Below are 14,767 nucleotides of genomic sequence, written 5' to 3'. Positions count from 1 at the left end.
GTTTATTCCACGATTCCTGCCATTGGGAATGAACCTTTTGATGTACTATTTGCCTGTAGTCTGTATAGGGGACTAGCAGGCAACGGTTATTATTGGGAATTGCTGATTTGGCTGCGGCGTCAGCCAAATCATTTCCCCTAATCCCAATGTGGCTGGGAATCCAGCAGAAGCGGATGTCATATTCGCGTTCATGGAGAACGTGAATCTTCTGCTGAATACTAGACAGAACTGGATGAGGATTATATCTCACAGATATTAAAGCCTGTAACACGCTGAGAGAATCAGAATATAAAATGAACCGTTGGTATTGGCATTTACTAATGTGATCCAAGGCTAACTCAATTGCGTGCAGCTCTGCAGTAAATATGCTGCATTCAGAGGGAATCTGCTCCGATGTAGTGCTGTCTGTAAAGACAGCAGCAGATCCCACATATAATTCCGACTTCGAACCGTCTGTGTAGACTGGCGCGAAGTCAGAATATGCAGCTCGGTGTGCTGAATAAAGCTGCAGGTAGACCGAAGATGGAGTGTCCGACTTTCCCCAATTTCTAAGGGACAAGTCACACGCCGGGACACGAGCATGCCAGGGTGGAAAGGGTTGCTTTGGTGTTTGGGCAACCTTGTCTACCTTCATATCAAGTTCTTTGAGTAGCCCTTGGAGACGAATACCAAAAGGACGATTGGCAGTCTTACGGGTGTTGTACAAATTTTCCCATCGTGGCTCAAAAACGAATGGCCACGTAGGATGGTCTGGCAGGGATTTCAGTTTTAAGGCGTACTTTAGAGACAACTGCTTACGACGAAGCGATAACGGTGGTTCGTTTGCTTCGACGTATAAGCTCTGGACAGGAGATGTTCGAAATGCTCCAGTAGCGATACGTAGAGCCTGATGATGGACAGGGTCCAGCCATCGAAGGGCACTGTCTCTGGCTGAAGTATATACTTGGGACCCATAATCTAATTTGGATCGCACAAGTGCACGATACAGCCGTAGTAGGGTGCATCTGTCTGCTCCCCAAGATGTAGAGGAGAGCGAGCGGAGAATATTAAGCCCACGCGTGCACTTTGTGCGGAGTTGGCGAATGTGATCCAAAAAGGTCAATTTTTTATCGAATATGAGTCCCAAGAATTTTATGTTCGCTGCTACTGGAATGGCATTTTGTCCGAGCCTTAATTCAGGTTCAGGATGAAGATTACGCTTGCGACAAAAGTGTACGCAAACGGTCTTCTCCGGCGAGAACCTGAAGCCATTAGCAAGTGCCCAGGAATTCAGACTATCAATGGCTTTCTGCAGTTGTCTTTCAATAACCCTCATGTTGCACGACTGGCAAAAAATGCTAAAGTCATCAACATAGAGGGCACTGTTTACAGTTGGAGGAAGTTGTTCTGTGATGGAATTTATTTTGATGGCAAAAAGCGTGACACTTAATACTGATCCTTGTGGTACTCCCTCCTCTTGGCTAAAGGAGCGAGAGAGTGAGGATCCCACACGAACTTGGAACGATCGATTGGCTAAAAAGTTTTTAATAAACAAAGGGAGATGCCCCCTAAGGCCTAGGCTATGTAAGTCTTTTAAAATGCCAAATCTCCAAGTTGTGTCATACGCTTTTTCTATGTCAAAGAACACCGACACCAAGTGTTCCCGTTTTAGGAAAGCATCTCGGATGGATGCTTCCATTCTAATAAGATGGTCCAAAGTGGACCGGTTCCTTCGGAAGCCGCACTGGATGCTGGAGAGAAGGTCATTTGATTCTAAATACCATATTAAACGAGAATTGACCATTCTCTCCAGGATTTTGCACAGACAGCTAGTCAGAGCAATAGGACGATAGTTGGTGGTGACTTTTGGATCCTTTCCTGGCTTGGGAAAGGCAAGAATGATTGCCTTTCGCCAGGAGTCCGGAAACTGCCCTTCAGTAAAGATTCTGTTATACAGAAGGAGCAGACAATCCATAGATTTTGGTGAAAGATGTCTAATCATTTCATAATGGATGCCATCTGGTCCAACGGCACTTGCTTTGGAAAGAGCGAGGGCTCTTTTTAGTTCCAGAATAGTGAAATCCCCGTTGTAGGGATAGATGCTCTTACATTTAAAGTTAAGTGCCTGTTTTTCGGTTTTGTATTTCAGGACCAGGAACTCTGGGGAATACGAAGATGTTGAAGAGATGTTAGAGAATGTTTCCCCAAGAGCATTGGCTATTGCAGTTGGATCTGCAATAGCGCATCCATTATAATCTAGGATTGAAGAAGGGTGGGATGTATATTTCCCCTTCATTTTCCGGATTTTATCCCAGACTACCTTAGAGTTGGTAGACTGGTTAATAGATGATGTAAAACGGATCCATGATTCCTTTTGACTCTGACGACGAATGTAGCGTGCTTTGGCTCGTGCACGTTTGAAGGCTATAAGGTTGTTCGTGGTAGGATATCGGCGAAATATCCCCCACGCTTTGTTTTGAGCCTTTTTTGCTGTTGTGCAATGTGAATTCCACCAAGGTTTGGGAAATGGTGGAAACCGGGCTGATGTTTTTGGGACAGCGTTAGCAGCTGCGTGGACGATGATTTCTGTGATGTACCTTACTGCGTCATTGATCGGCTCTTGACTGACTGTGCTAAGATCGAAATTTGCCTGTTGTTGGAAGGCAGTCCAGTCAGCCTGATCAATCTTCCACCGTGGTAACCTAAAAGGAAGACATGGTCTCCCACTGTATAACAAGGTTATCACAGGGAAGTGATCGCTTCCGTATGGATTCTCCTCCACTTCCCAAGTGAGTGAAGGGAGTAGAGAAGGGGAGCAGATAGAGAGATCAATGGCAGAAAAGGTACGGGTAGGCATGTGGAAGAAGGTGTTTGTTCCAGTATTTAGAAGGGAAAGGTCATTGTCATTGAGCATACGCTCTATGACTCGTCCCCTTCCGTTGATGTTGGCACTACCCCACAGGGTGGTATGTCCATTCATATCCCCGAGAAGTAAGAAAGGGGGAGGCAACTGCGTTAGAAGATCATCAAGGTCTGCCTGGGAGATGTCGGTCCCAGGTGGCAAATAGATAGAGCACACAGTTAATAAAAATCCCACCGTAAGGCGAATTGCAACAGCCTCTATGCTAGTTGTAATTAGTAAGGGCTGCACTGGGGTCTGGTTACCCACAAGGATAGCCACTCCCCCATGTACAGAGCCATCCGCAATTCTGTCCTTACGATAAATTGTGGTGTTATGCATGGTGGGATCATCATTTGCCTTTAGATATGTCTCCTGCAAGCAAAAGCAAACTGGCTCGTGCTTGTGCAGGAGGGCCTTGATGTCATCAATATTTCGCCGGAATCCACGACAATTCCATTGTAGGAATTTACCCATTATTTTATTATTTTGGCTTGGTGGGTCCATCAGGCGGCTTCCGAGGTGCTGAGGGCTTACTTTTATCAGTCTTGGATTTATCTTTTTTGGGGAAGAATGGACGCTGTCCCGTGTCCATTTCCTCCTCCGCAAAGAGTTCCAAGACTGACTCTTCGGTTACCTCCTTCTGCTCTACATCCATCTTTTCTTGGGTACTAGGGGGGACTTCCCCTTTCTTATTCTTTTCTTTCATAATTACCTTTGGAACTTGTGGAGCATTAGGAGGTACCGATATAGGAGTGGCAGCTGATTGGTCCTTTTGTGCAGGTTTTTGAGAGCTTAAGAGATACCGCGCGATGGGAGTGAAAGACTCCTTTGGAGGAATGGTCATGTCCGTCTGAGTTTCGACGGAACATCTCCCTGCTACCTTCTGGGCGTAGGTAGGTTTGTTGATATTCAGGGGTTTGACCGATTTCCTTGCCTCCTGGTATGATATATTTAGCTCTGCCTTCAGCCGTTGAATTTCTTTTTCTTCTTTCCACCTCTGGCATGCTCTTGAGTAGGCCGGGTGTTCGCCTTCACAGTTAATACAGGTGGGTTTTGCGGCTGAACATGCTGTTGTTTCGTGGTCCTTTGCACCGCATCGAGCGCATGCAAGGACTCCACGGCAGGCCATTTGAGAATGTCCATACTTCTGGCATTTAAAACACCGTAAAGGGTTCGGAATGTATGGACGCACTGAACAGTTGATGTATCCAGCTTTAATCTCATCAGGAGGTTTAGGAGTGTTAAAAGTCAGGATATCGCTCCTGGTTTTAACAATTTTTCCATCCCTTCGCGCAGTGATTCTCTTGACAGCAATGACTCCCTGTGGTTTTAATTCGGAGCAGATTTCCTCCTCGTATACGTCGAGAAGGTCCCACTCCGAAATGACACCTCTAGATGAATTGAGTGTTCTGTGTGGTGTCACTGTTATAGGGATTCCTCCGATTGATGTTGTTCGGAGTAGGTGTTCTGATTGCCTGTCATTTTTAGTTTCGATTAAGAGGTCTCCAGAACGGAGCCTCTTAACTGACTTGGGTGAACCTGCTAACCCATCCAACCCTTTTTGGATAAAAAAGGGCGACATTTTACCAATTGGTTTTTCTCCGGTGGAATGTATGATTAGGAACCTTGGAACAGGCCCTGATGGTACTTCAGTTCGCTGCCTTTTTTTAGCAATAATGCTATCTGTATCATTGTCTATGTTTTCAGATAGGGACCGGGTTGGGGCCCCTGAAGAAGTAAGTTTATCAGGATTCATGAAGTTTATTTAGTTGTTCGGTGCCCGGGCTCCCCACCCACCACGGAGCCCAAAGGGACGCCCACTACCCGGCATGCAATAAATGCGCTCGGGAGTGGGACGCCAGGGCTACCCAGACACTATACCCGCACCGCCGCCAGCCTGAATCCTGTCCCTCGGACCATGAGGGTAGGGGCGTGGCATTGACACGGTTGACCCTCGCAGGCGAGCCTACTAGCCGATTGATCCTAGCCGGGCCTTCCAGGACCACCCGTCTTGTCGAAGCAGGGGCCAAAGTGGTGTATTGAAGCTGGGCCCCTCAACCACCAGGATCCCCCTTTCCGAATTTCCACGGGTCGCAGCGCACGGCAAACACGCCGGATTCCATTGATGTAAGCCCGGAACCTAGGCTGTGGGCGTTGGATCCCAGTGATGCTAGTCTGGAAGTCCAGCAGCGTCACTGGGAGGTCCCCTCACCACGTACAGGTGCCCACGTCGAGGGGAAGCACAGACCTAAATGATGTCAGATGAACTGATGAGACTCGTGGCAGTGAAGAAAAATGTATGGGATGCATATAAATGATCAGGAGATACAGATACCAACAGCAGATATACACTATTCTGCAATCAAATCAAAAAATGAGGTTAGGCAAGCTAAAGAATATTACGAGAAGACTCTCTGAAAAAAATGCAAAGAAAATCAGAACAGAAAGAGTACATAGATTGGATACATAGATTCATCCAATACATAGATTGGATGAACTCATTGGATGATGTTGGATGAACTCATGAGACTCATTACAGCAAAAAAAAAAAAAAAAAAAAAATTGGAAGGCATATAAATTATCAGGTTTGTTTGTTTGTTGTTGGGTTTTTAGGAGCATTAGCAACTAAGGCCATATTGCTCCGGGATATGCGGTGGTCATTCCCTGACCTTTCCGCATTCTCCGTATTTGGTGGTGACGGGCTCGAACCCCAAATTATCAGGTGATATGGATATTTGTAATAGATATAAACTAGTCTCCAATAAATTCACAAATGAAGTTAGGCAAGTTAAGGCAGATTAAGAGAAGTTGCTGCAAAAAAATGGAGCAATATGGCCTTAGTTGCTAATGCTCTTAAAAACCAAATAACAACAACAACAGCTGCAAAAAAAAAAAAAAAAAAAAAAGCATAGGAAAGCAGCAAAGACTTCTTTACTTATGTAATTATGAAATCAACAGGGATTACTTTTATTTTTGATATAGGATGCTTCTTTTCCAACCAACTCTCCTAGTCCAACGTGCAAACCATTCTTTGTGAAGGCGATATAAATTTTATAAAATATGTGAAACATCTTCCCCACTGTCAGAACAGTAGTGTTCCAGACCCCTCGGTCTCAATATTGAGCCTACAACCCAACTTCTGTCTACAAACACCATACCTCTGCCAGCAAGGAAAGCATTACATAGATTGACATTAAAATTAAAATTTAGATGTCTAAAAAGCTTAATGAATATGGAGCAATCATTCTCTTTGTTCCTGTAGATTGACATTAAAATTAAAATTTAGGTCTAAAAAGCTTAATGAATATGGAGCGATTATTCTCTTCATTCCTTAAGTGGGACTAAAACTTTTTGAAGCGACATGTTCACAGGAATAAGAGCAACACACAATTAATCCGAAACCTTTGTCTTATGTTGTAATGTTTGTTCTTCATGCATGTGCATAAGTGACTAATCGCCGGATAATAAGAATAATCTACGGATATTGATTGAATTTTCACATAGTTTCATCTCTAGGGTTTCCGCAATAAGTAATTTGTGGTGGTTATGTTGAATATTTATTATTTTTGTTTCATTCAAGTCGAGTGAATGTTGTTTGTTTACTGCATGAAACGAAAGTTCCAATGCATTTGTATGGATAGGGATACAAAAAATTGGTCATGCTGAATCAATTTCTTAACTCCTTTAAATATTCTTCCACTAAGATTTCTCTAACGACAGAAATAAATGAATTAACTAGAAGATTCACAAATAGGGGTTACCCATTAACCTATGTAAATAAAGTTAAAGCATTAGCACATGAAAAAATAAATAACAACCTCACAACAAACATTGCACAAAAATCCGCAAGGCCAAAATGCATTTCATTACCATTCCATATGTCGTGTATTGGTACAATAAAACTTAACCAAATATGCAGGGGCACTGACATGAAAATTACAGCAAAACCCATGAATAAATTATACACATTCTTTAGAAATTGACCTTCAAACACTACATTCCAATCACAGCATGACCTCGTATACAGCATCACATGTAAAAATTGTGACGCTGTTTATGTAGGATCTACCATGGGGGGTGGCACAGCTTCGAGCAAAACAACACGAAGCTTTGGTTCGGGTGGGTCGTTCAAATGCATAGGAACTTTTGTTTCATGCAATAAACGAACAACATTCATTCGGCTTTAATGAAACTGTACCAAGAAAGGCTTCAGTTTTGCAAATTGCTGCATCTGGAGCCTAGGCACCTGTGAGGAGATCTGATTGAGGTTTTTAATGCCTTGAATGGATTGAGTAACCTCGCTGATGATGGAATCTTTCCTCTTACTCAGATTACACATATGAGGGGATATAAATTCAAATTGAGGAAGGATGTTGCAGGTTGGATGTGAGGAAATATCTTCAACCAGAGGAGTTGATTGTTGGAACAAACTCCCATCTGGTGTTGTAGATGTAGGTAGTTTGAATAAAATTAATTCAAGGAACTATAAAAACTGTTAAAGGGTGTTGAGGAAGGATGTTGCAGGTTGGATGTGAGGAAATGTCTTCAACCAGAGGGGTTGATTGTTGGAACAAACTCCCATCTGGTGTTGTAGATGTAGGCAGTTTGAATAAAATTAATTCAAGGAACTATAAAAACTGTTAAAGGGTGTTGAGGAAGGATGTTGCAGGTTGGATGTGAGGAAATGTCTTCAGTCAGAGGGGTTGATTGTTGGAACAAACTCCCACCTGGTGTTGTAGATGTAGGCAGTTTGAATAAAATTAATTCAAGGAAGAACTATAAAAACTGGTAAAGGGGGGCAGATAGGTGAAATGGAAAGGTTTTTTTTTTTTCAGATGCTGTATAAGCTTGCTTACTTTCTTGCCCTAAACAGGAAATTCATGAATTTTCTCCCCACTTTATCAGCATTCTTACTTGGCATCCATTTATCTATTTCTCTTTCTTACCTTGTTTGAGTTGGTTAAAACACTGAGATCCTTATCTATGACTTAAATGTAATTCTCATTTCTAGTAAACTCAAGTCTTAATACATACCCACAGCATGCATGAAACTTTTTATTAATGGTACTATGCTGCATAATGAACAAGAGAGATTAAATTAGATTACTGAAGCCATGAAGCGGGCTATGATTAAAGAATCCTTACCTCCAAATGCATAACAATAAAACTAAAGATGTACTTTCGTAAATAATAACCCCAATGCTATAACTTACTTTTCCCTTTTCGTGGCTGACAGCTAAATGTTGCCGCTTTCCGTGAGGCGAAGCTATGCAGCACATAGCCACTCTTCTAATCATATGTGCACTAATTAGTTGTCTTATGGTTTGTCCCTGCTCACCAGAATAATTCATTCTCACATTTTCAAATGCTCCCTCTTGAGAACCAAGAGTGGGTACCTGTAAAAGGAACTGACATATTTCTAAATATTGAGTTCAGAGTATTAACAACAAAAAATAACATTCTCCAAGAAACAAACAAAAAATATATTTTATCTATTACATGATTGCAAGGTTAGTTTTTTTTTTTCAGCTATTAACATATGCATATTCTATTCTAAAAGTAATAAGGATTTTAGTAATTAAAAGATAATTACTAAAATCTATGGTTAGAATTATTCAGTCTTGGGTATAGAAAAATCTCACAAATAAACAGATTTGTAAGCATCTGTTTATTTTTTTAAATAATAATAAAAAAATACATATACTGTTTACTCACAAGAAATGGCACTTATTTATTTTTATTCTTTTCTGTTCAACTACAAAAAGGTTAAAACATTTATTGACTTGATATGAAAGTGAATGTTGAAATATTAATGCTTCACATTAATTGGATACTTGTTTTCCAAGTTTCTTCTGTTTCTGTATAATTCAAGCAATTACAAACACACACATGAAAATATCAGTTTCACAGGATAATTCTATAACACTCAAATATTTTATTTTAGAAGTCACCTTACCATCAATTGATCTGACTGCTCAAAAGCCTTATCTTGAGTATGAAGTTCATATAATGCATTCTGAGCACGGACAGAACTCCCAATAGGTGAATTTCTTTGACAAGACTGTACAACTGCAGGCATTAAATACTGCAATAATTCCAATACTGTTGCAACAAGATTTGTTGAGACCTGTAATCAAAAGAAAAACATTTAAGTTCTTCATATGTGCACAGCTACAAGTTCAATGCTTTTATATTTTAAATATATTCAAATTTTTATCATATTTGCATATATGGTTTATCATAAACTGTGTTATACAAGACAAAGCTAATTAACTGAACAGAATAAGTGCACAATCAACATTAACTGTAAGATTCAGAGAATTTGGCGAATGAACATAAAATTTGATTTCATGCAGCAAATATTAAGTTAATCAAGAAACCTACTTACCAAATAGTTTATTAAAACTTCTCTTGATTGCTGCAAAAATCAAAAAATAAAAAAAATAAAAAAAAATAAAAATAATAATAATAAAATAAATAAATAAATAAATAAAAGTGTGAAACATATGCAAAAAGTATTACTTAGCACTGAACAAGAACTAACATGAATATTATTATCATAAAAATAACCTATTATGTATAAGCAAATTTCTGATATATATATACTTTGATAGGTTTAAGATAATTTTATCAAATACGACAGCAATAATTTAATCAAAAAAAGACAATCTATTTTCAAGATTCACTTGTTTAAGCTTGCTTGCATATGAGCGGCTTTAGTTTGTATCCATCATAATGGTATGTTTCAACTAAACATTTTTTTTAGAATGAAGAAAATTACAATATTAAAGAAGACACACTAATGGTTTAGAACTTTTGGAGAGATAAACAGAGATACCATACAGGACTGGTTTGTATATACATAGAGTTTGAGGTACTAGTGTAGTGGTTTTGATGACAGGTTTCTCTTTAATCTTACTGAGATCTCAAAGAGAAAGTATTAAATAGGCTTAAGTAAACCAATTGCATAACCTTTCAGTAATTTTATTAATGATACTCTGTCAAAAAAAAAAAAAAAAAAAAAAAAAAACTGATTTCACCCCACCATTTGTTCCAAATACCTGTCCAGCTCAGTCTTAAATTTATTTAGGATATCAACTTCCAAAACAAAAGATAAAATTCTGTTCCACCAATCAACTACCCGCTGGCTAAAGGTAAAACTGTCACACATCTATCCTACAACCGTCCTTCTCAATTTGAATTTATGCCCTCTCAGGTGATTATTCTGAGCAAGAGGAAGAATCCCATCAGCACTGAGCATGCTCAAAACATTCAAGGCTTTATGCACCTTAATCAGATCATATTGCAGGTGCCTAGTCTCCAAACACTGCAATCTGCAAAACTTAAGCCTTACTTCATAAGTGCAACACTTTGTTCCATTCACTAATCTTGTTGCCCTTCACTGTACTCATTTGAACAGTTTCATATCCTTCTTAAAATGAGGCCTCCAGACCTGTATACAGTAATCAAGGTGTGACCTGACCATCGCCTTATACAAGGGCGATGGTCAGGTCACACCTCCTTATCCCTGCTATAAAAATTCCTGTATATCATTGACAAGACACCATGAGCTACTCTTGCAGACCATCTGCACTGCTTAGAGAACTTCATACTGGCTGCACAATTAACCCCAGGTCCTTTTCATTCTCTACCACTGTCAGTGTAGTACCACAGAGTTGATAAGTTACTCTAGGGTTACTGCTTCCCACATGTAGAACTTTACATTTGTCAATGTTAAACTTCATTTGCCACCTCTCAGCCCATCTGCTCAACTTTTCTAAATCCTGTTTTAGCAGCATACTGTCATTAGTGTCATTAACAATTCTGCCAACCTTCATATCATCTGCAAACTTGGATATTAAGCCTGATATACCATCATCAATATCATTAATAAATATAAAAAACAACAATGGACCCAACACTGAACCCTGAGTGACTCCACTAATGACATTAGTCCACAAAGAGCAGTGTCCATTGACTGCCACTCTGTCTTCTCCCACTCAACCATCCCTTTATCCAAAGCAGCAATTTGCCTCCAATGCCACACTGCTCCAATTTGTGCAGCAGTCCTCATTGTGCAACAGTATCAAAAACTTTTCTAAGATCCAAATATATGATATGAAAGTTATTCTTTGCATCCAGTTCCTTTGTGGTCACATCATAGTATATAATCAAATTGGTCAGACAAGGCTTCCCCTTAACAAACACATGCTGTTTCTGAGCTATAACTGAAGTCTTGTCCAGATGATCTTGCAGTGCTTCTTTCACCAGTGTCTCCATTAATTTCCCTGGAACAGAAGTTAAACTAACAGGCCTATAATTACTTGTGTCGCCCTTTAATCCTCCTTTGTGAATTGGGGTCACATTTGCACATCTCCAGTCCATGGGGTACCTCCCCTGAGTCAAAGGAAGCTCTCATAATTACGGCCAAGGGCTCTGCTTACTTCCTTTGCTGCCTCCTTTAATATAACTGGATAGATCCCATCCACCCCAGGTGCCTTCATGTTTATCTTTAACCATTTCTCCTCCATTTTCCTTTCAGTTATTACAAAATCGTCTAGCTCACTGCCAGAGTTTAGGTCACCTCTGGCATTCCCCTCCATGAATAACTCCTCATGTGTGAAAGTAGATGCAAAATACTCATTTAGTTTGTTAGCAACCTGAGCAGGATCATTAACAGTTGAACCATTGATATCCAGTGGACCAATCTGATTCATCCTCTTCCTTCTAGAGTTTACATAGATAAAGAACTCTTTGCTGTTTTTCTTTGCATCCTTTGCCAAAGATTTCTCATAATCTGCCTTTGCTTGCCAAATCTCCTTTGGGACTTGGTTACATCTATTGTAGGCCATGTTACCCATTAATTTATATGTATCCCATGCATTTTTCTTCTCTGCCACATGTCTCATTAGTTCATCTGACCTACATTTAGGACTAAACCCATTAATTTATATGTATCCCATGCATTTTTATTCTCTGCTACATGTCTCACTAGTTCATCTGACCCCCATTTAGGACTAAACCTTGAACAATATTTCTTAGTTGGTATGTAAAGCCTAGTAGCTTCCAAGATTAATTCTTTGAATGCTTCCCATTTTGAATTTGCTGTTGGTAACATCATCAGTTGGTCCTGCTGTATAGAATTTAAATACTGTCTCAGACTTCCGAAGTCGCCTTTACGAAAGCAAAAACCCTTCCCTTTACTCTTGATGGTAGTTAGCTCTTTGAGTAAATCCCACTTCAACACACTGTGATCATTGCCACCTAGCGGTTCCTTTATCTGAAGATTCTTAATGCATGAAGAATCACTACTGATAATCAGATCAAGAGTTTTACTCCCTCTAGTTGCCTCCCAAACATGCTGATGTAGAAAACAATCATCCAATAAATCCACAAAAGCCTTGCTTGTTGTGAGTGACAACCCACAAATTCCAGTCAATATCTGGGAAATTAAAATCCCTCATTATAAGACTTTTTTGATTTACTGGCCCACTCTATTTCCCTGTACAGTTTTTTATTATACTCATCACAGTCATTAGGCCTATAACACACTCCTACTCTCAATTTTGATTTCTCAGTGCTTATGTCACACCAAACTGACTCGACACTGCACTGTCCAGCTTGTCGACTGGCTGTACCTCCTTGGATTTTGTGTGTTTCTTAACTAATAGCATAGCTCCTCCTCCCTTCCTATTCTGTCTGTCCTTTCTGTACACATTGTACTCCCCAAATTCGAGTTCTGCATTCCTTATATCTTTGCCACACCATGTCTCTGATATCCCAACAATATCAGCCTTTGATGTTTTGACCAACACCTCAAATTCATCAAATTTATTTACTAAACTCCTAGGTGTACACACAAATATACATGCACCTGTTCCTATTCTTAGCTACCCTAACACAACCCATGTGTTTACTTGTACCACAATGACTCCCAGCAGTCTCTGAAATTCCCTTCACCTTGTTTTCCAGGCTGCTGCTCATTCCAATAGAAGCAGTGCAAGAATCACTTTCACCTCTGCCAGTGGCTGCTGTTAATCTAATAGTCTGTGTATCCCCCCAATGGTGGTTGATTGCTGGAACAAACTTCCACCCTTCCTCAATTTGAATTTATGATCTCTCATGTGCACAATCTGAGCAAGAGGAAGAATCTAATCAGCTTCAAACTAGTTCAATCCAGTCAAAGGCTTAACAAGCTCAATAAATACACCTCAGAGGTATATTTTGCACAATTGAAGCCTTTCTTGGTAAGAGCACCTCTTTGCTCCTCTTGCCAATATCGTTGCCCTTCACTGTACCCACTCCAGCTACATCCTTCCCAAAATGAGGCCTCCAGACCTATATGTAGCACTCAAGATGTGGCATAATCATTGCCTTATACAATGGGATAGTCACCTCCTTATCCTTACTAGCAAAATTCTTTAGTACCGGAATATACTGCTATTGTTTCTTGGTAAGTAACAGTTTCTGTATCATCACATCTGTAATACTATTCAGATAGCTGGTGATGCCCAGGTCAAGACTATTATTCCTTTCCGCTGTGCTCCCTGTGATATGTTGACACAAAATAACATGTCATCAAGTTGATTTAGAAAATTAGTAACTCAACCCACAAGTCGAATTACCAATCCATTATTTGCTGTTAATAAGACTTGTGCCTAATGAGGATTCTGCCAATGAATTATGACAAGGCAGCTTATGCCAAATCTTTAGCTAAGCCTACAAAGAAAGCAGCAAGGAATCGATAATGTTAGTCTATTTGATATCTTTGGTAAATGTACTGATAATCCCGAACTAGTTGCCAATAAACTGAATAAATATTTTGCATCTACATTTATATGGGAAGAAATTTCTAAATTTAAGGATATCTGTGGCCCTAGTTAATACTAACTGGATTTTATGATAACTGAAAAGGGACTATAATAACATTATTGTTTTTGTCTAATATTGTCACTTCATCTAATAATATTGAAAGAAACAGCAAAAGAGGATATCAAACCTTTAGCTATTATAATGAGATTATTCTTGGACTCAGGTGAAGTACTTATAGAATGGAAATATGTGCAAACATCTCACCTATTCACAAAGATGTTTCAAAAACTATAAGTTTGACTTCTGTATCAGAGAAGATTACTGAATCCTTAGTTAAGGATGAAATTTGATTGGGAATCATAGCATGGCTTTATAAATTGAAGATCACATCTGACTAATCTGATTAGATACTATTAAGGATTGTAAAGAAAGAGTTGGGAATAAACAATTTTGGCATCATTTTATTCAATTTGAGTAAAGATTTCGATACAGTCCCACATGAATATTTGATGTGTATATTGGAGTGGAATAAGTTATTATAGTGGATAATGAGATAGTTGAGTTGGAGGAGATAGGAAAGTTATAAATGGCCGCTGCTCTTCATGGAGTCTCAAGAGTAGAGTCCCACAAGGTTTGCACTGGGCCCCTTATTGTTTAATATTTATTAGCACTGACATGGTATTTCGAGTTTCATGTGTAAGTCTGCTAATGATACAAATGTACACTGGGTAGTTAATGGCAGTAATTATTGTATGCTACTTTAACAAGAACTAGACAAATTTATATAGGCTGAAAAGTAGCAGCTTAGCTATAACACTGGAAAATGCAACGCTTGCATCTGGGTAGCAGTAATCCTAGAGTAATATGCCATTTAAGGATTAGCAAAATTCAAGGTAGATGGCAATAATATGTAGATGGTTTGTGTATATTATATGTCACTAATATACACAAACTTTGTCAGTTGTTTGTGGCTTATTGGAGCAAGAGCTACTCTGACTGTAATGCACCTGACTAAATGTGCATTATAGCCAGAAAAACTTTGTCAGTAAAGACAAAGGTGATTATTCTAATCTA

General features: G+C 39.5%; 1 protein-coding gene across 1 annotated transcript in view; it reads right to left on the bottom strand.

Moving 5' to 3' along the window:
- Positions 1-14,767, bottom strand: part of poe (E3 ubiquitin-protein ligase-like protein poe) — an 849,790-nt gene that overhangs the window by 327,482 nt on the left and 507,541 nt on the right. Inside the window, exons 43-45 of the mRNA XM_090388478.1 lie at positions 9,270-9,299; positions 8,838-9,008; positions 8,095-8,277 (exon numbers count right to left, since the gene is read on the bottom strand). Coding sequence (XP_090244604.1) covers positions 8,095-8,277; positions 8,838-9,008; positions 9,270-9,299 — 384 coding nt within the window. The remainder of the gene's footprint in view (positions 1-8,094; positions 8,278-8,837; positions 9,009-9,269; positions 9,300-14,767) is intronic.

This window comes from Mastigoproctus giganteus, chromosome 14, assembly GCF_048544385.1.
Source record: "Mastigoproctus giganteus isolate SK-2022 chromosome 14, ASM4854438v1, whole genome shotgun sequence".
NCBI lineage: Eukaryota > Metazoa > Arthropoda > Arachnida > Uropygi > Thelyphonidae > Mastigoproctus > Mastigoproctus giganteus.
The sequence above is the reverse complement of the archived record's forward strand: the minus strand, read 5'-3'. Positions and strand labels throughout refer to the sequence as shown.